At 43.0% G+C, this 19,611-nt stretch overlaps 2 protein-coding genes across 3 annotated transcripts in view; one reads left to right on the top strand and one right to left on the bottom strand.

Moving 5' to 3' along the window:
* The window catches only part of LOC141215253 (gastrula zinc finger protein XlCGF66.1-like), a 196,878-nt gene that overhangs the window by 93,076 nt on the left and 84,191 nt on the right, over positions 1-19,611 (top strand). The gene's annotated exons all lie outside the window — the stretch shown is intronic.
* On the bottom strand, positions 5,558-19,327 carry LOC141215250 (uncharacterized). The gene is made up of 7 exons (XM_073665565.1): positions 19,269-19,327; positions 18,139-18,248; positions 17,830-18,009; positions 17,623-17,746; positions 17,442-17,539; positions 17,155-17,245; positions 5,558-10,285 (listed from the first exon to the last, which is right to left on the bottom strand). Exons 2-7 carry the CDS (start codon positions 18,214-18,216, stop codon positions 8,865-8,867), a joined length of 1,992 nt encoding a protein of 663 aa, XP_073521666.1. The 5' UTR covers positions 18,217-18,248; positions 19,269-19,327; the 3' UTR covers positions 5,558-8,864.

Raw genomic sequence — 19,611 nt, 5'->3', positions numbered from 1 at the left:
TCAGACCCTGCCTTGGCTCAAATCCCGCTGGATCTACAAAGTTAATTGTGTTTTCCCTATGGGCATTAATGAAAATCTTTTGTTTACAGGTTTTTATGGGAAATAGTTTTGTTTTTCCTTTCCATATCAGTACTGATATAAATCCGGTGAGAGTGTCCGGCGGACACTTTATCCAATTTACTCTCTTCCTTCATCTTCTTGATATGACAAGTGTGCTTGTTTTTTTTACACAGTTTAGTTCTTGTTTTTTGCGATGTGTCTTATACTGTGATTATGACTATATACAGGATATATATATATATATATATATATTTGTTTTTCATACTGTGCGATAATTATTATGGTCTTCAATATTATGTATAGGTTCTTTGTATATTTTTTTGTCATCTTTTCCCTGATCCCATTTTTTCTTGAAGATTTATTAATTTAATTGTCTATCACCTCTGTATTCTATATAACATATTGTGCGTTCCTTAACCATTTTTCCTTGTCTCTCACCTCCTCTCTGTGCAAGTTCCCATTTTTATTATACTTACCACTTGCGTCCTGTCACCGGCTATGTGGCCTATGCAGCTGTATATTGCTTCCGTTGCTGCGTTTCATGGTGATCGCACGCCGTGACTGCTCATCTTCTACAGGCCGCGTCAGTTCCGGTCATGGGTTTCAATCGCGCTTGTCATTTCCGACGGTGCATATCAGGGTGACCCGCACACTGTGGATGACATGTGCTATTCCACCCCCATACACAGCTCGCAATGATTATGGGTATAGCTTGTACTACTGGGCCATGCTATTGGGCAACCATTATTTTATTTTTTTTAAACAATGTGTTTATTGAATTTTGCACAAAAATCAGAACATACAATCTATAGAGCTAACAGATGCCCAAAACTGTGCCCCAACCTCTGGGCCCACAAAATACACAAAATGAACAGCACAAAAACAAAACAAAAAGAAAATACATATACATAAAAGAAAACAAAAGAAAAAAGAATGGATTAATTACATTAAATTCCCCATATATTAGATGGTTGTGAGAAATAATTTATATCCGTAAGTGCTGTGAATGTCGCATGGCTCATATTTTGCTGTATTGCAAGATCGGAGGTGCAAGGTAGGGAGAGGGGCCCAGAATCGTCCTGCGCGTCACCCAAACTCAGAACGGCGCACAAAATATCCCGCTTCCTCAACGTTCCCCATGTATAGACAATGGGCTGTTTAACCAAGGTTCCCATATTTTATCAGTTTTCTTCTTTGCCTTGAGTGTGTGTACCAGAGCCCTTTCATATTGACAGTTCGTGTTGAGTCTGGATACTATCTCCCCAACCGTAGGGATGCCCACTCCTTTCCATTTAGCCACGATAGCTGATCTAACTGCGATCAATATGTGACAAAATTCCTCTAATTTCCCAGGGGACATCCATTAATCCTATATGAAGTATTCCCATACTAAATGTTATCTCCAAGTGAGTCCCCAGTACATCCCATATCAAACTATCCAATGCCCTCCATAGTGATTGAAGTTTTGGACAAAACCACCACATGTGGCCCAATGAGCCTTCCCCATTGCATCCTCTCCAACATAAAGATGATGATTCAGACCCGAAGTGTACCATCTGTGCCGGGTAGTAGTACCATCTCATGTGCATCTTTTTAAGCTGCTTTAGGTGGTTTAAACACGACGAAACTCGCTGGACCTCATCCAAACCATCCCGCCAGTCCTGAGGGTCCGTAGAAATTCTTTGATCCCGTTCCCAGCGAGTCATATACGTCAATTTATCGTCCAGATCTGGGTCGTTTAGAGCCCTATAAAGTATAGAAACCCCCTTAGAACCGGTCTTAGAGTGGAGAAAATAACCCATAGCTCTTTTATCCTTAAAAAAGGGGGATGTCTGTGTAGAGTGGAGTAAATGCCTTATTTGCAAATACTGCTAAAACAAGGGCTGTAGGTCCGGGAATCTCATAACTAGTTTATCAAAAGGAATTATTACATTGTCCTCCAACAGGACTGATAGTGATTGAACTCCAGCTGACACCCAACGTTGAAGGTTAATATATGGAATATGATATTCTAGAGCTCGTAAAGAGATCTTAGTCCTGGGGAGTAACAGCAGTTTGGATGCCAAATTCCTCCAACAATGCATAGTAGCCTCCGATATTGGTAACACGGCGACCATAGTGCTTCGCTTCACTACTTCTGTCTCCAATATCAATCTGGTAAAATGGTTTCGGGCAAGTAAGGACTCTATTTGCAACCATTTGTGGCCGCTGTCCATGTTCCACCAGTCCCTGATTCCCGTCAAGACCGCCGCTCTATAGTAGGCTATGAGATTGGGCATGCCCATCCCTCCCATGTCATATGGATAATACAGAAGTCTACCAGACACCCTCGGTCTCCTATTGTCCCAAACGTAATTATTAACCAGTCTTTGAAGGGTATTTATGATTTTAGAAAGGATTTTAATTGGGATACACATAAAATAGTATAACATTTTTGGAAGGACTTTCATTTTAAAAATATTTATCCTGGCTATCCATGATGCAACAACGTTTTGTAATACCGCCAGCTCCTCCCGCACCGTATTTATCAGTCTAGTAAAATTTACTTCCACCAATTGTTTTGAAAGGGTTAAGGTGATACCCAAATACGTCATTCCTTCCTGCGCCCACTGAAAAGGGTATGCCCCTTCCAGTCTTTGCCTAAGTGACAAAGGAACAAGAATCGGCAGGACAACAGTCTTAGCTGCATTCAGTTTATAATACGAGATGTTTGTAAACGTTTTGAGATCGGACATAATGGCAGAGAAGGACCTGTCCAGATCAGTGCACAGGATAACCACATCGTCTGCATGTAGACTGATTTTGTGGGAGGACCCTCCCACCGAGATGCCCGAAATCTCTGAGTTATTTCTAATCTTTTCAGCCAAGGGCTCCATACATAAAGCAAATATGACTGGAGATAAAGGGCAGCCCTGCCGTGTCCCATTTGTTATGGGGAAGGATTCAGAGAGGAAACTAGACGTCAAAACCTTAGCGGAAGGAGTGGAGTACAATGCGTTAATGGCAGACAGAAGAGGCCCGTTTAGGCCAAATTTAAGCAAAACACTTTTAAAGTATCCCTAGTGCACCCTATCAAACGCTTTATCAGCATCTAGCGACAGGAGTGCACTTGGGAGGCCGCTCAACTCTGCCACTTTGATCAGATCCAACATCCTCCTCGTACCATCTTTAGCTTCTCTACCAGCTACAAAACCAACTTGATCCGAGGATATCAGGGAAGGAACGACACGATTTAGTCTAACAGCCAAGAGCTTGGTAAAGATCTTTACAACACTATTCAAAAGTGCTATTGGTCTAAAATTACCTGGAGAATCAGGGGTCTTTCCAGGCTTAGGCAATGTGACAATCGTAGCCTCCAAATTAGGTACTGCTACCTCTCCCGAGTCTCTCCAGGTATTATATAACCTGATAAGGTATGGGGTAAGAATTTTTTGGAAACCACGATAGTACTCATTAGCCATGCCATCTGGGCCAGGGGTCTTGTGACATTTGGATGAATCAATAACATCTTTCAGTTCTACTTCTGTGAAGGGGGCATTCAATATTTGTAACTGCTCCCGGGAAACCTTCGGGAGCTTCAAATCACTCAAATATTGATCAATATCTGACTGTTGTGGCTGTGGGGTATCAACATCATCTTTTAGGTTATATAAAGATTTATAGTATGCAGCAAAGACTGCAGCTATGTCCTTCGGACTTCTGGCTATCAACCCTTTCGAGTCCCGTAGATTATCTATTCTGGATTTTGCAGCCCTTTTCTTGACCCGCCTGGCCAAAACGACTCCCGGCCTATCTCCCACGGTGTAGTGACTAAGTTGAAACTTGCGGAGGTTATATTCATATACTGCCAGCAAATCAGAGCGCAGTTTAAATCTGAGCTGATATATGGCCTCAGTGGTAGCCGGGGAGGGGGAGGTTTTATTTAATATTTCTAGCTTTTTCAACTCAGTCAGGAGGTCAGTCCTGTGTTGCTCCCTCTTTCTTTTCAATTGTGACTCTTGTTGTAAGAAGACTCCCCGTATCACAGCTTTGTGCGCTATCCATAAAGTCTCGTCGGAAACTGTGCCATTGTTGTTTAATTCAAAATAATATGTCAATTCTGCTGTTGCTTTTGTCACTATAGAGTCATTCAATAATAGAGAGGTGTTTAGTCGCAAGACGTACATGTAGGTAGATCGGTGCGTGGTCAGACCACGTAATCGTTCCAACCTCCGCAGATATACATCTATTCAGAGCTCTATTGTCTACTAGGAATAAGTCAATCCTACTATATGACCCATGTCGGAGAGAATGAAAAGTATAGTCCCTTTCACTGGCATGAGACTATCTCCAAAAATCGTGCAGACCAAATTCATGGACCAACTTGCCCAATTCTCTCCGAGGGCGACCCGATCTAGATGAGCAGTCTAAAGTACCATCCATTGGCATGTTAAAATCCCCACATACAATAACCTCCCCTTGTTTAAGTGTTGAAATGGTAGTGAGGACTTTTTGCACAAATGGGAGCTGGGCAGAATTTGGGGCATATAGTGCTGAAATCGTATGAGGGGTCCCATTCAATGTACACACCAACTCCAAGTATCTACCCATGGGGTCTGCACACATCTGAATGTTCTGGAAGGCCAAATTTTTTATCATAATACAGATTCCTGCTGTCTTAGTCTGGGCATTTGCAAAGAATATTTGGGGGAATTGTGCCTGATGCAATCTATGATTATCAGCTGCCAATAAATGTGTCTCCTGCAGACACACAATGTCTGCCTTTGATTTTCTCACCTCCCTCCACAACATAGAGTGTTTGGCAGGTGAATTTAACCCTTTCACATTCAACGAGAGAAATTGTATACTCATAATTACACATAAAGGAGGAAATTGTTATGAGGCACATACAAGAATCCAATGACTGCTTTCTGGACATCTGTCAAGTCAGCAGTCTTCCCCATGATTGTGGAGCCTACTGAAACAGGCTAAGGGACCTTTTTAAATGCTTAGGAAGCCTTTGCAGGTGTTTTTTGTTAATTATTCTAATTTACTGAGATAATGACTTTTGAGTTTCACTCTTTATATTGAAGACCTGAAATAAGTTAACTTTTTGATGATATTCTAATTTAGTGAGAAGCACTTGTATGGTCTGCAAATCTTGCAAGATAGGGTCATGGAGCAATACAGTTTGATAATATGCTGATTACGTATTACACCAGCCTAGGGGGTTGTTGATTTGCTGAGAAATGGAGGACAAACTATGCAAGTTGATTAAATACTCAGAGTCATGGGCCCCTTCCACCTTGATCTCTGACCGTTGACCTGTGAATGATGGCTGAAAGGACAACGGTGATCCATAAAAAGGGGTCTCTGCCTCTATTCAGTATCATTCTACAGCTAGTCAGCTTAGGGGACTTTGACCCCAGCTGGAGGAATACAGATCGGCTCCATTGACCATTGCTGAACCCTCAGAGACATCTTGAAGAATCCAAGTCACCTGGCCCCAGACTTCACTGCTCTCGGCTAGTTTTCTAAGCTTGTCATTACCTTCTCTCTTTGGGGGCCCTACAAAAGTGGGGTGCCAGTGGTGGGTGTGGTCGACCATGGAAGCCCCGAAATCGCAGCTTCTCTATTCCCGGTGGGCCAGTGGAAGGGTGAGGACTCAGTCATTTGCACCATCTAGAGTACTTGCTGGGACTATTCTATCTGTTTATTGTCCACTTTGTGGTTCAATAAAGTATTACCACACTGTTTTCCCCTCACACTGTGTTGTCTGAGTAGTGTTACACCCACGGAAGAAATAGGGTCTTCACAATAGTGTCTGCCATTACTACGTCTTGTAGTAGGTGTTCCACAGTCTGACTGCTCTAACTGTAAAGAATCCTTGCCTGTTTGCTGGATTGGCCATTCTTCCACCTGTAATAAGTGCCCTCTAGTTCTCAGTATGGTCTTTGGACGGAATAAGTCAGCTGGAGATAGTCGACATCGTGCTCTCCAGAGACCCCCCGAGCCTTCCCTAGGAAGAAGAGCAAATCATCGGCATACAAGCCACCTTCTCTTCCTTGGTCCCATATTTAAAGATTCATTTTTTACATCACCTGTGTCCAGCAAACTGCGGAGCAGTGAGCGACAAGCAAGCTGAGAGACTTCACCAAGATATTGCAGCTATGGAGAAAAGATATCACGGAAAATGGAATCCATCAATGCTTGCAGATTATTGATGGACAATTGTAAGAGAAGAGCTGATGGAATACAAGAGTCAAGCAAAAAAAGAGTTGTCACTGAATGAGTAACAAATTTTGTAATGCAATTTTTTTAACTGTTGATGATTCACAATAGTGTTTAGACAGATTTTAGGTTTTTGAATTCTTGCCAAGTTTCCACTAAATAAATATCAGATATTGGAATAACAAAATATTCTGAATCTTTATATTTTCAAAAAAAATAATGTTTCAAAGTGTTGAAACTTTTATGCATTAATTATATGTAGTAGTAAAAGGAAAACTCTTTAATATCATAGAAACAAGAGACAACTACAATTTTCATTGTCATATTTGAAAGCAGGTCAAAGTCATAAGAAATGGCTCATTTCATAACTGAACCTGAGAAAGTTTGAAAATATGTAAAACAGTGTTATATGATCTGAAACATATATGAGCTACTTGGGTGGAAGGTTCTTAAGCTGCTCACTCAGGACATACAGGCTCTGTGCAGGTCCCGGTACCTTCCCCTCCTGCTCTGCACCAATCAATTAGATAAGTATGGGTTGGAGGAGAGAGAGCAGCTATCTCAGTGATCAGGAAGGAAACTGTCTCATTGTCCTCCTCTGACACAGGAAACTGCCTCCAGTCTATAAGACACACTCACTTATTAGCAATATTTTTTTATTGCTAAAAAGTGTCTTATAAGTCAAACAATAAGGTAAGTTCTAAAGTAATTTCCCTTTCTCATTTAATTATAGAACTGTGTGTTATATGTTTTTGTATAATTTGTCAATAATATATATAGTTTTTCCCCCATTGGAGTCTTTTTGATGGTCAACAAAATACAACTTTCCAGTAATTCATTTTTTTTATGTTTAAAAAAAAGTTGTCCATTACTTGGACAAACCTTTTTCATTCCTCATGTTTGGTTCTATTAAAATAAAATAAGAAATACAAACTTCCCATGCCAGCGCCATTCCAGCGGTGTCAGCACTTGCATTCCTAGGACTCACGTGAGGTTGGTATGTCACGTGAGCCCTGTGCCCAATCAGTGTTGACGTCAATGTCCCCACTGTAGTGCGGCGGTGTTCACACTGTGCGGTAATGAGGCATTGACCCAAGGAAAGTTCAACTTAAATGTCTTTATTTGCCAAAACTCACAGCTCAAATGCAAAAGCTGTCCTCCAGATCGCAGCTGTGATATCCAAAGAGTCTGTGTAAATCTGATGCCATGGGAGACGGCTGTACCGATCCAGTCTGGGGTGCACCAGTTGTTTCCTTCACAAGCCTGTGGTATGCCTTCACTCAGGCTTGCAGTGCACAGAGTCTCCTGCTCTGCAGCTTGCAAACAAAGAATTGACACAACCAAACCTTTGCTGAAGGTTTAAATGGAATGGGAGTGACCCGCCCTACTGCCACCTATACATCACTTCGAAAATAAATTCCTATTCCGGGTTTTCTTAAATCTAACTTGGTCAAACAGTTTGACCAAGTCCAAACTTTACTTTTATTTTGCACTGCAACCACAGGTGTTTTTGCGACTGCAGTGCACTCTAGCGGGGCCAATATGCCTCTATGCACATCCTAGGGAATATATACCGTCCCTCGAATATGATCCCCCTCACTGCCTCACACCACCTTCAGACGAATCAAACATCATGAGGAAGTCAGAGAGCAACCACAGCCCTGGCTTCCTGTTGATATTCAATACATTCAAAGTCAGGGACAGTGAAGCCGGCACTGATTGGGTGCAGGGCTTGTGAGATGTAACAACCTCACATGAACACCGGAAATGCGAGCCCGGAAACGCCTGGAATGGCGCCAGCACAGGTGCTGAATATGAGTGTTTTTACTTTAACGAGGCCAAACATGGGGAATGACAATGGGTTGTCCTAGTATTGCACAACCCCTTTAAGATGATACAATTTTCGGTTAAAAAATTTCCAACATTCTGAACATGAAAAAAGCTTCTTCCCTGTGTGACTTCTCAGATATTTTTTAATCAGAACCTGTCACCACCAAAAACGCTATTAACCTGCAGATATGGGCTTACTCTGCAGGTTAGTAACATTACTATCGTGCCCGGCTCCTGCACATAGCCAAACGCTGCTGGGAGAAAGTTAACTTTATTCTCCTCAGCAGCATTCGGTTTCAGTCACAGGGGTGGTGCTGGTTCAGTCACCACTCTGAGTATAAAGAGCAGTAACTGTAACAGCACCCCAGCACTGACTGACAGCCGGCCCCCATGCAGAGTCAGTGGCAGTCAGAGCTGGGAGTTTGTTTACAGCCGTTCTGTATTCTCCGAGCGGTACCAAAATCCGCACAGGCACTGCCCTCATGACTGAAATTGAATGCTGCCGGGGAGAATAAATTTAATTTGGCTTTGTTTGGCTATGTGCAGGTACCAGGCAAGTTAGTAACCTGCAGATTAAGCCCATATCTGCAGGTTAATAGTGTTATTTCTGGTGGCAGGTTCCCATTAACAGTTGATTTCAGTGTAAATCATTTCCCACATTAAGAACATGAAAAAGGCTTCTCCCCTGTGTGACTGCTCTGGTGACTAAGAAGAGATGATTTCTTCACAAAACATTCCCCACATTCTGAACATTAAAAAGGCTTCTAGCCTGTGTGGGTTCTCTGGTGTTTATCAAGATGCGCTTTCCGCGTAAAACATTTCCCACATTCTGAACATGATAAAGGATTCACCCCTGTGTGGGTTCTCTGGTGTCTATCAAGATGTGCTTTCCGGTTAAAACATTTCCCACATTCTGAACACGAAAAAGGCTTCTCCCCTGTGTGGGTTCTCTGGTGGCTATCAAGATGCGCTTTCCGGTTAAAACATCTCCCACATTCTGAACATGAAAAAGGCTTCTCCCCTGTATGGGTTTTATAGTGGCCATCAAGATACGCCTTCCGATTAAAACATTTTCCACATTCTGAACATGAAAATGGCTTCTCCCCTTTGTGGGTTCTCTGGTGGCTATCAAGAAGCGATTTCCAGCTAAAACATTTCCCACATTCTGAACATGAAAAAGGCTTCTCCCCTGTGTGGCTTCTCTGGTGGCTATCAAGAAGCACTTTCCGTTTAAAACATTTCCTACATTCTAAACATGAAAAAGGCTTCTCCCCTGTGTGGGTTCTTTGATGTATAATAACATCTGATTTGCAGTTAAAACATTTCCCACATTCTGAACATGAAAAAGGTTTCTCCCCTTTGTGGATTCTCTGGTGACTATATAGATTAGCTTTCCGGTTAAAACATTTTCCACATTCTGAACATGAAAAAGGCTTCTCTCCTGTGTGAGTTAGTTTGTGTATAACAAGATTACATTTTTGTCTAAAACATTTCCCACATTCTAAACAGGAAAAGGGCTTCTCCCCTGTGTGACAGTGCTGGTGACTAAGAAGAGATGATTTCTTCACAAAACATTTTCCACATTCTGAACATGAAAATGGTTTCTCCCCAGTGTGAGTTCTCTGGTGACTAACAAGAGTTGATTTATCTACAAAATATTTCCCACATTCTGAACATGAAAAAGGCTTTTCCCCTGTGTGAAATCTTTGATGTCTGATAAGACTTGATTTCTTTGTAAAACATTTCTCACATTCGGAACATGAAAATGGCTTCTCCCCTGTGTGACGTCTCTGGTGACTAACAAGCTGTGATTTGTAGTAAAAACATTTTCCACACTTGGAACAAGAAAATCTATTCTCTGCTGTGTGAATTTTTTGATGTTTAAGAAAACACTTTTTGAGAGGAAAACTATTTCCACATTCTGAATGTGAAAATGGCTTCTTTGCTTTAGGAGCAGTTTGCTTTTTAATGCTTATTTTGCGACTTGGATTTTCCATAGTAGTCAGTAATGAATCAGAAGACAGGACCTGTTTCAAAGGATTAAATGAGAGATCTTTGCTTTCAAGGGATGCTGGTAAATCTGGAGTAATGGCATTCACTTCAGTTGTATCCTGTGGGATCTCAAGGTCATCTGATTTAAAAATTGAAGATGTCAGCTGTCCCCCTGATCTCCTGGTACAGTCATCTGGCAATAAAAAGAAACAATTATTATTTTTGAATAATATATGCTTGATTTTTATATTTTTGAACATTTGTACTTAAATTGTCTATAAAAAGTTATGTTCAAAAATTGAATTATTCACAAATTAATGACAGTTCACAGTCTAATGCAAATCCTCATAGGATGAACCAGTGGAGCGCGGTGTTCAACTGTTTGTTCATTCTGCCTCACAAATATGGAATAAAAAGCCACCAATGTTCTGCAGTCGAAAATAACACCAATAAAAACTTCTACTCATCCCGCAAAAAACACGCCCCCACTCATGATTTGTCAATGGAAAAACAGGTTTCCGCATTATTAGTGGCTCAAATGCTCTTGAAAAGCAACATGGCTTCCATAAACCAATCCAGCAATATCCGCTCTCCCAAAGTCAGATCTCCCCCCTCACTTCTGAGCCTTGCAGTGCGCCCAAACCACATTTAGCATCCATGTATTTGACATTACTATAGTGAGAAGAACCCACTTAATTTACAGTGTGTGTCTCCTGGAGCTCAATCTGGGAACTAGTAAAATGGGAAATGTGCAATTTTTACTCTCCAACATCCACTGCGTGCTAATTTCCGGAAAGTGCCAGTGGAGTCAAAATTGTCACTACTCCTATAGATTAATTCACTGAGGGTTATAATTTCCAAAATGGAGTCACCTTATGGCGATTTCTGCTGCTCTGGTTTTCAGCAATTTAGTCAAATTAGGGATTCTGTAAATGGTGTGTCCCATCTTGTCTGGGATCTACTCCTGCAAATCTGCTTCTGTCATTAGGCACGGTGTCAAAGATACACAGCCGGAGGGGTCATGCAGATCCACCCATTGTTATCACTTTATCAAGGGTAACGCATCTCCACAGCCTCCAAATCGTAAGAACGATACGCAATTGATCAATGATTGATGGATGAGACTGCAGCTGCTTCCACTACTAGGCCGGTTATTAGGAAACTAACAGCACCAATCATTTATACAGGCCAACTGGACACCCATTACAGGTAGCATATTGCTTTAGGTGAGGTTTACAAAGCAAAAGGTACAGAACTATTAAACTATATATTTAATTCAAAATATAGGCAGTGTTTAAAAAATATACAAGATAACACAAAATGGGAACAAAACAGCAGAATATATACAAATACATAAAAGGTATAAACAAGAAACTTGCTAAACTTGGTCACAGAAATGGCTCAGAACTTAAGAGAAGGGAAGCACTTAGATTTGGAATTGGACAGAACCTCCACAGCGAACTACTGTAGGTCTTCCTAGGTGCTGACAATGATCCAGACCCAGGATTTGCTTTTTATTAGCTCCTAGGTTACGCCCACACACTTCTCCTTTATGAACTCATGTGTGGCTGTTTGTGAGATGTTCTCAGCCTTAAGGATTTTAGGAGAGCAACAACTTAAGATATCTTCACCTCTGAAGATCACAGGCACTAGATATTGATGTCTTATTTTTTTATCAGGATTTTACCTGTACATAAAGATCAAATATAACCTTGTTCGCACCATCTATCAGACCGTTATTCAATTGGAGTGATTCTAGTGCCCCCACCCCCGCCGATGTGAGTTAATGCGTCACATCCGCCCTTCGTTATAACGCTGAAAATCTATATCTCATACATATCGGATCGATACCAACGCCAATATTCCGGTCTGAACCCCGGAGCCGGGTTGGCTACAATCTGTGCTGCATGAATAAAAGTTCTGTGCCTGGGAAAGCACACTTCTCCTCTAGTAAACCCCTCTCCTTTTGGCATGTTTTCTCCTAATATAACTTTCTTGTTTAATTACCTGTACACTACAGGATTCCTATGCTTCAAAAGAAGTTAAAGCATTATCTCTCACTTCCCCATATGTTCTATTGCGAGGTCTTCCAAAAGGAGTTTAATTGATAGCTCTTCTTAGATCTTAAAGCGCACATGTCAGCGGGATTGTGCTCAGTAAACTACATACACTCTCTGGTGGGCACCATTACACTGATTAATATGATACCTTGGTTGATGAAATCCGTCCTGTGGTTGCTGTGTTATCTTTACTTTCAGTTTGGAGATAATGATATACATGTGCTCCGGGGCGGCCTGTGGAGGGTGCGCTATCTGGTGCTCTGCTTACATATTCATCTGTATGCTCTTATGACAGCTCACTGATCGCTCACTGACCTGCCTCCTATTTTACCTAACCCTGCACTACTACATGCATTATGTAAAATAAGAGGCAAGTCAGTGAAGGCTTAGAGATTGTCACAGTTTCACCCCTCAGTGTGACTGGGATGCAGTTGCTGCCAACTCAACCGTTAAATCTGGTAAAGGGGCGTGCTGAAGCTGTCAGTACTTTGATTGACAGCTCGGCCGTCCAATTTGAGACTGGGAGGTGCTGGCTATCTCGAAGTGTTCATTATCCCAGGTGATTGCCAGTATACTTAACTGGGCTGTTTCTCCTAGACCTCTGCCAGATGTACATTCAGCTTGGGTGAGGTTTGTCTCTGCCCCTTGTGTTCTGTGAATTTATCTTCTGTTGCCTGACCTTGGACCTAATTGTGCTCTGATCCGCTATACTCATGGTATTCTGACCAACGGAACGTTACCTGACCACACCATTGTCTCTTCCTTCTGTTTAGGATGTATCCTCCTGGCTTCTAACTTCAGACTCCCTCACTATCCTGCTTCACGACTTGGCCATGAAAGGTGACACAGCGTCACATTATGTCTGGCCAAGGTCTAAGAATGTGAAAGCTGACACATTATCTTGTAGTCTCGATTCAGTTTCTCCTCCAGAACCTGCATCCTCCATTATTCCTCACGGTATTGTGGATTCTATGGTAACCTTGAAATTGGAGGAGTAGATCCATAAAGTCCAGTCGTTGGCTCCTTCCGCTACTCCAGGATCTAAATTATTTGTGCCTGTGTACCCAAGATTGCGTGTGTTACAAGAATTTCAGGATTCCATCTTGAGTGGTCATCCTGGGGTTATTGCTGTACAGAAAGCAATTGCTAGATTTTTTGGTGTCTGTGCATGCATAATAATATCAAAGATTTTTGTATCTGTTTGTGAAATTTGCGCCCATGATAAAGTCAGTCATAGCCGGCCGGCTGGGGAATTGAATCCATTGACAATTCCAGAAAGCCAGTGGACTCATCTGTCCATGGATTTCATCACGGATTTTCCTCTGTCTCGTGGGAAAACTGCTATCAGAGCGGTAGTTGACCAATTCAGCAAGCAAGCTAATTTTGTTCCTTTGTCAGGATTACCTAATGCAGAGACACTCTCCAGGTTGTTTTTCTCATATTGTAAGGTTACATGGGATCACTCTTAACATTGTGTCTGATAGGGGAGTACAATTTGTCTCTAAATTCTGGAGAGCTTTTTGTAGTAAACTCAGGATTGACTTATCATTTTCATCTGTTTACCACCCTCAAACCAATGGTCAGACAGACAGGACAAATCAATCTTTGGAATAAGTTTTAAGATGCTTTGTGGCGGCTCAGCAGGAGGTCTTCGTTTTTACACTTGTTGAGTTTCCATTTAACAGCTGAGTGAATCAGTCTACTGGAACCTCACCATTGTTCTGTAATTATGGTTTTCATCCCTATTTTGGTGAATTTTCTAGGATTATTTCTGAATGTCTTGGGGTGGAGGTCACAATACTAAGATTTGGGAATGTCTGAAAGGATGCTCAAAAGAATATTGGGACTGCTCAGATTCGCCAAAAAACAGAAGGCCAATAGAAGACATTCAGTGAGTCCTGTTTTTAAGATCGGGGATAAGGTTTGGTTGTCATAGGAACATTAAACTTAAAGTGCTGAGATCCTAGAGGTGGTCAATCCAGTGGCATTCAGATTAAAGCTTTCTCCATCTCTTCGCATCACTAAAGTCTTTCATAAATCCCTATTAAAGGAGTTTGTCCCTTCGGCATTGTCTCCCTCTTCCCCGCCTCCTCTGGTTTCAGTCGACGGTGGCTTGGAGTATGAGTTTCAGTGAGTTATGGATTCTCATAGGGTCCGAAATTCCCTCCAATACCTCATCCATTGGAAGGAATACGGACCAGAGGAGAGAACGTGGGTCATAGCTTGAGATGTGAAGGCAGATTGGTTAGTCAGGACCTTCCATCTAAAATTTCCTGGGAAGCTTGGGGGTCCGGTGGCCTCCGTTAGAAGAGGGGGTACTGTCACGGTTCTACCACTCAGTGTGTGTGGGATGCAGTTACTGACAACTCGGTCATCCAGTCTGGTGCAGGGTTGTGCTGAGGTGTCAGTGTGTTGATTGACAGCTCAGCCGTCCAATCTGAGACTAAAAGGAACTAGCTATCTTGAAGTGTTCACTATCCCAGGTGATTGCCAGGCTACTTAACTGGGCTGTTTCTGCCAGATGTACATTCAGCTTGTGTGAGGTTTGTCTCTGTGCCTTATGTTTTGTGAATTGATCTTCTGTTGCCTGACCTTGTTCTGATCATCCGTATGTTTAACCCCTTATGCTCTGATTCGCTATCCTCCTGGTATTCTGACGAACAGAACGTTACCTGTCTACTTCTTTCTTTCTTTTGTTTATGATGTACCCTCCTGGCTTTTGACTTCGGACTTGTTACGCTCACGCCCGGGCTGACTGGCGTGAGCATGATTAGTGATCCCACTGGATCATGAACCGAGGAGTGCCTGGAGGGGCGTGACTAAGTATCAACCCGGTTCGACCAAGGTCGCACGGCGCTTCAATCGACTCTGTAAACCAGGGCGGAACCGAGCAGAGGGACCAGGTGCTACTCCAGGTCAGACCCCGGTCACAGCTGTTGACCCACACTGGGGAATGCAGGAACAGGCAGGTTAGGCTGGCATACAGACAGGTGGGTACTGGCAGGCACAGCTGATATGCAGACAGGTGGGTACTGGCAGGCACAGCTGATATGCAGACAGGTGGGTACTGGCAGGTAGGAAAGCAGGCAAAATAGGAACCAGTACAGACTATGATACAGGAACAGAGCCGCAGATGCAGTAGACAAGCCGAGCAGAGCAAAACCCGCAGGTGCGGTAGACAAGCAGAGCAGAGCAAAACCCGCAGGTGCAGTAAACAAGCGGAGCAGAGCAAAACCCGCAGATGCAGTAGACAAGCAGAGCAGAGCAAAACCCGTAGGTGCGGTAAACAAGCAGCGCAGAGCAAAAGCGCAGGTACGGTGGACAAGCAGAGCAGAGCAAAACCGCAGGTGCAGTGGACAAGAAGAGCAGAGCAAAACCGCAGGTGCAGTGGACAAGCAGAGGAGAGCAAAACCGCAGGTGCGGTGGACAAGCAGAGCAGAGCAAAACCGCAGGTGCAGTGGACAAGCAGAGCAGAGCAAAACCGCATGTGCGGTGGATAAGCAGAGCAGAGCAAAACCACAGGTGCGATGGACAAGCAGAGCAGAGCAAAACCCAAAGATGCGGTAGACAAGCAGAGCAGAGCAAAACCCACAGATGCGGTAGACAGGACAGGGCTCTGTTCACATGGAACAGACTGGAAAACACAAGAAGATAGCTGGAACACAGGAGTAGATACGGAGACAGGGAAACAGAACAAGCAGAACCAGATACACACAAGGTACCTGCAATGAAGTAGCGAGTGGACACAAAACTCATAAACAGAAGTACAGAGACAACGAGTTGGAGTTAGGTGCAGGTTCAGACACTGTAGGAAAAGGGAAGGTGCAGACATAGAGACAAATAGGTAAAGGGCTAGGACACTGTTCAGACAGGATCTGAACCAGGAACAAGATACAGGAAAGAGCCTGGGAACTCAGCCCCCAGGATGGCAGAAACTGACTAGAAGTCACAGGTAACAGGCCTGGGTATACAGCCCCCAGGGTGGCAGAAACAGGCAAGATACAGGACAAAACCTGGCAACTCAGTTGCACAGAGCACTGGGTGGAGGGGGTTTAAGTATCCAGTGACTCACAGCAATAGGTTGGAGACGCATTAGGAGTGCGCACACTGCAACTATAAGAATCAGAAAGCAACAGCGCCACCGCCCTAAGAAATCAGACAAGAGACATGCAAACAGAAGGCACTGGAGCAAAGTGTGCAGCCTGGACTGATAGATAAGATTGCGGTCTTTCATGGTGGGAGGTGGTAAACCATGTAAGCATGCCACCAGGGATGTTACAGGACTCCTTGACTATCCTGTCTCACGGCTTGGCCATGAAAAGTGACTCAGCATCATAGAGATATATCATGGCACAGGGGTAACGCTTTTTTATGTAGTTTATCATAATCCTCCTTGAAGTTAGTCAGTTTTAAAAGGAATTTAAAAGTCAGGATAAAGGGAATCTCTGTTGTTATTGTACAGAAATTCACACTTGGTCCTCACTGCACATTTAATGTTGTAGATCATAAAAATTAAATTTTTCCAGAAACACTGGACCTGGTCTTGTAGGGACCATATGAGCACATTCAGCAGCACAGAAGGGAGAGAATTTAGATTCATCCAATAAGATATCAGGGTTCTAGGAAGCCAACAGCATCACTACCCTCCACTTTCTCTTACAGGCCCATCATAATATTATTCATCATGTGATTTTCTAACTTGTCAGCAAATTCTATGTACGCTGTCATTTGGCTTTGTAGTTTAAAGATCTGGGCAGGTAAGAATCAGCATCTCCTAATCTCAAAGGGTAGGTGGATCCTTCCGGTTGTAAGTTCTATAGAAAAGGGCTTTCAATGCCCAAAGTCATTTAAACAGTTTTGGATGGAGGAGAATGTTGTGGTCTAGAAGTAAAATGGTGATCACACGATTGTGATACGGCCGGACTACACCACCGATAAAGCAGCCACAGCCGGTGACTGAGATGAATTGGTAACTTCTCTACATTTAGTAGTTACTACTCACCTGGGTAGTCATATGTAGGAATCTCCTCTTTACACCGCTCATCACCCCTCACATATGTCTCTGTAGTATTAATATGGGTCAGATCTTCACCCTGAAACAAATATTGTAAAAGTCACAGACTGATGGAGAAGTCCCATCTATGATCAGCTCTAATCCTGCCATCCCCACCGTTCTCATTACACAAATATAAAATATAATACTGGTGGATAAAACAAGACACAACACAAGACCTTTACAGCCGTCTACACATCATAGGGGAGATCTCTTGACACCTTCTCTCCATCTACCTGATGATCCTGAAGAACATTGGGATCTTCTTGTTTACAGTCCAGTGGAAGAAGAGGACGGGGACATCTCTCTGGTGTTGTCCTTTTACTGGATAGATCTGGAGGAAACACATACAGGGACTGAATTCATTCTTTACATACAGATAATTATAGGCCGTGTGTATTTAGTCCTGTCTATTACCTGGTGATGTGAGGGGCTGGGGAACCTCCATCATGACGTCCTTGTACAGATCTTTGTGTTCTTCTAAATACTCCCACTCCTCCATGGAGAAATAGACAGTGACATCCTGACATCTTATAGGAACCTAACACATACAAAGATACAGTCATCCCCCCGATCCCTTCATAGCATTACTGTATAAAGTCCCAGCATTCCCAGCAGTGTCACCTCTCCAGTCAGCAGCTCAATCATCTTGTAGGTGAGTTCTAGGATCTTCTGGTCATTAATGTCCTCATGTATCAGGGGGTGAGGTGGAGGCCCAGTGATTGGGTTCAGGGGTCTTCCCCATCCCTCAGACACAGGGTTCTGACAGCACTCACTAGAGGTCTTCTTCACTACTGTATAATCCTGGTTATGGAGAGACACATTAATAAATCTCACTACAGACATTTCCAGAGTCCTCACCTCTCCAGTTCTGTCCATCTGTTATTCCCATAGATAAGAATGATGTAATGTGACGTCATCAGAATCTCTCACCTCTCCAGTAACCCGGAAGAGGATCTCTAGGGTGAGGTGTAATATCCTCTCCGCCATCTTGTCTCTGTCCAAATCCATCTTTGATTTGGACAGATCCGTGTTGTAGAGACCTGAATGAGAAGAAGATGAGCCGATGTAACATCATAAAAATCCTGTGTAATAATACAATTACTGGAGATAATAAAAGGAAACATATGAGGAGATATATTATTTTACAGTATTTAGTTTTCTTCTTTACATCTAGTAATAAATCCTATATATTTTAGGCCACAGACAACAAGCAGTTTCTTCCTCGGAGTCTACAGCTGAATCCGTTTTTCACAAGATGGTTATCTGATGGTTTTACGAGATGGTTGTTTGTTCTCGGCCCCGACCCTTTCACAACTCCTGTCTCCTAAATTAATAGTAAGAGAAACACATAACGAGAACCTGGCTTACACCTCTGGGTTTTTGTAAATGCGCCATTGATAAATGTCCACCATGTAAATATGCCGAACACAAGAAATAGATTTAATCACATTAAATAAAACATTTCATTACACAATGTATCACCTGCAGCAGAGAATTTGTAGTATATTGTATTCAGTGTCTGGAGTGTAATGTCAGATATGTTGGCTGCTCCTCCCGTAAATAAGGTAGAGAATTAATGAGCACATAGGAGACCCCACTAATCCCGCGGCCATTAACCCCTCCAACGTTTCCACACATTTCCTAAGAGAACACAATGGTGACTGAAAGAACTTTCGGTTTTGTGGCATTGAAAGAGTAAATAGTTCAGGTGGAGGGGAGATGTCAGAGGGGCATTGCTGAACCGTGAAGCTTCCTGGACACTGAGGGTAAATCCATCGTACCGGAGGGTATAAAGAGAATATGTGGACGGTTATCACTACTATCTACATTACTGTGCTGGAGCTAGGAGATGAATAATGGCGTTGTGTGAGGACTTCTCTGGGCTTCTGTCCTTCATCCTGCAGTCGTCTGAATGGATCTAATGTGGACGGGAACCAGCTAAGCCGTATTCTGTCCACAGCTGTTACCTCACTGTTCACACCACACAGAGACCCCAAAAGAGTCTCCATGCTGCAGGGGTTAATGCCCCCTGCGCCCAGTAATGGGGAATCTCCACATACCTCCACCTGCAGAGCCGCCACCACATATATGGCTGCTCTGTGCGTACAGGACCTGATGAGGTCACAGGAGGGGAGGAGTCAGGGGTCACATGATCAGGGGCCTCAGTGGATGCACATTGTGAACTGTGCGGCTCCTGTACAGTGATATCCGGAGTGAAGACGCTACATGGAGACGTCTCCGCAGTCAGTGACATTTCTGGCATTATGTATGTTTTTTGCCTATCCTTCTCTGAAATTTGACGACCCAATTCCTTCTCCCAACCCCAGTAAAGGGTAGAGGGTCATTGCTGGTGTCCATTTGTGTTGCTTTGTGTATGCAAGATAGAAGTTTAGTACAAGGACC

The sequence above is a fragment of the Phyllobates terribilis genome, unplaced genomic scaffold (genome assembly GCF_046119375.1).
Source record: "Phyllobates terribilis strain yellow unplaced genomic scaffold, ASM4611937v1 Scaffold_235__1_contigs__length_3068650, whole genome shotgun sequence".
Lineage (NCBI taxonomy): Eukaryota > Metazoa > Chordata > Amphibia > Anura > Dendrobatidae > Phyllobates > Phyllobates terribilis.
This window is presented reverse-complemented; position numbering and strand designations above follow the sequence as displayed.

What these genes read in the sequence shown, in the direction of transcription:
- LOC141215250 (XM_073665565.1), bottom strand. Translation starts at nt 18,216, where the DNA reads ATGGATTTGGACAGAGACAAGATGGCGGAGAGGATATTACACCTCACC. An exon ending in TCTTCCGGGTTACTGGAGAG is followed by an intron (nt 18,010 to 18,138) that starts GTGAGAGATTCT and finishes CTCCATAACCAG; the next exon opens with GATTATACAGTAGTGAAGAA. An exon ending in TCCTACATATGACTACCCAG is followed by an intron (nt 10,286 to 17,154) that starts GTGAGTAGTAAC and finishes TTTTATTGCCAG; the next exon opens with ATGACTGTACCAGGAGATCA.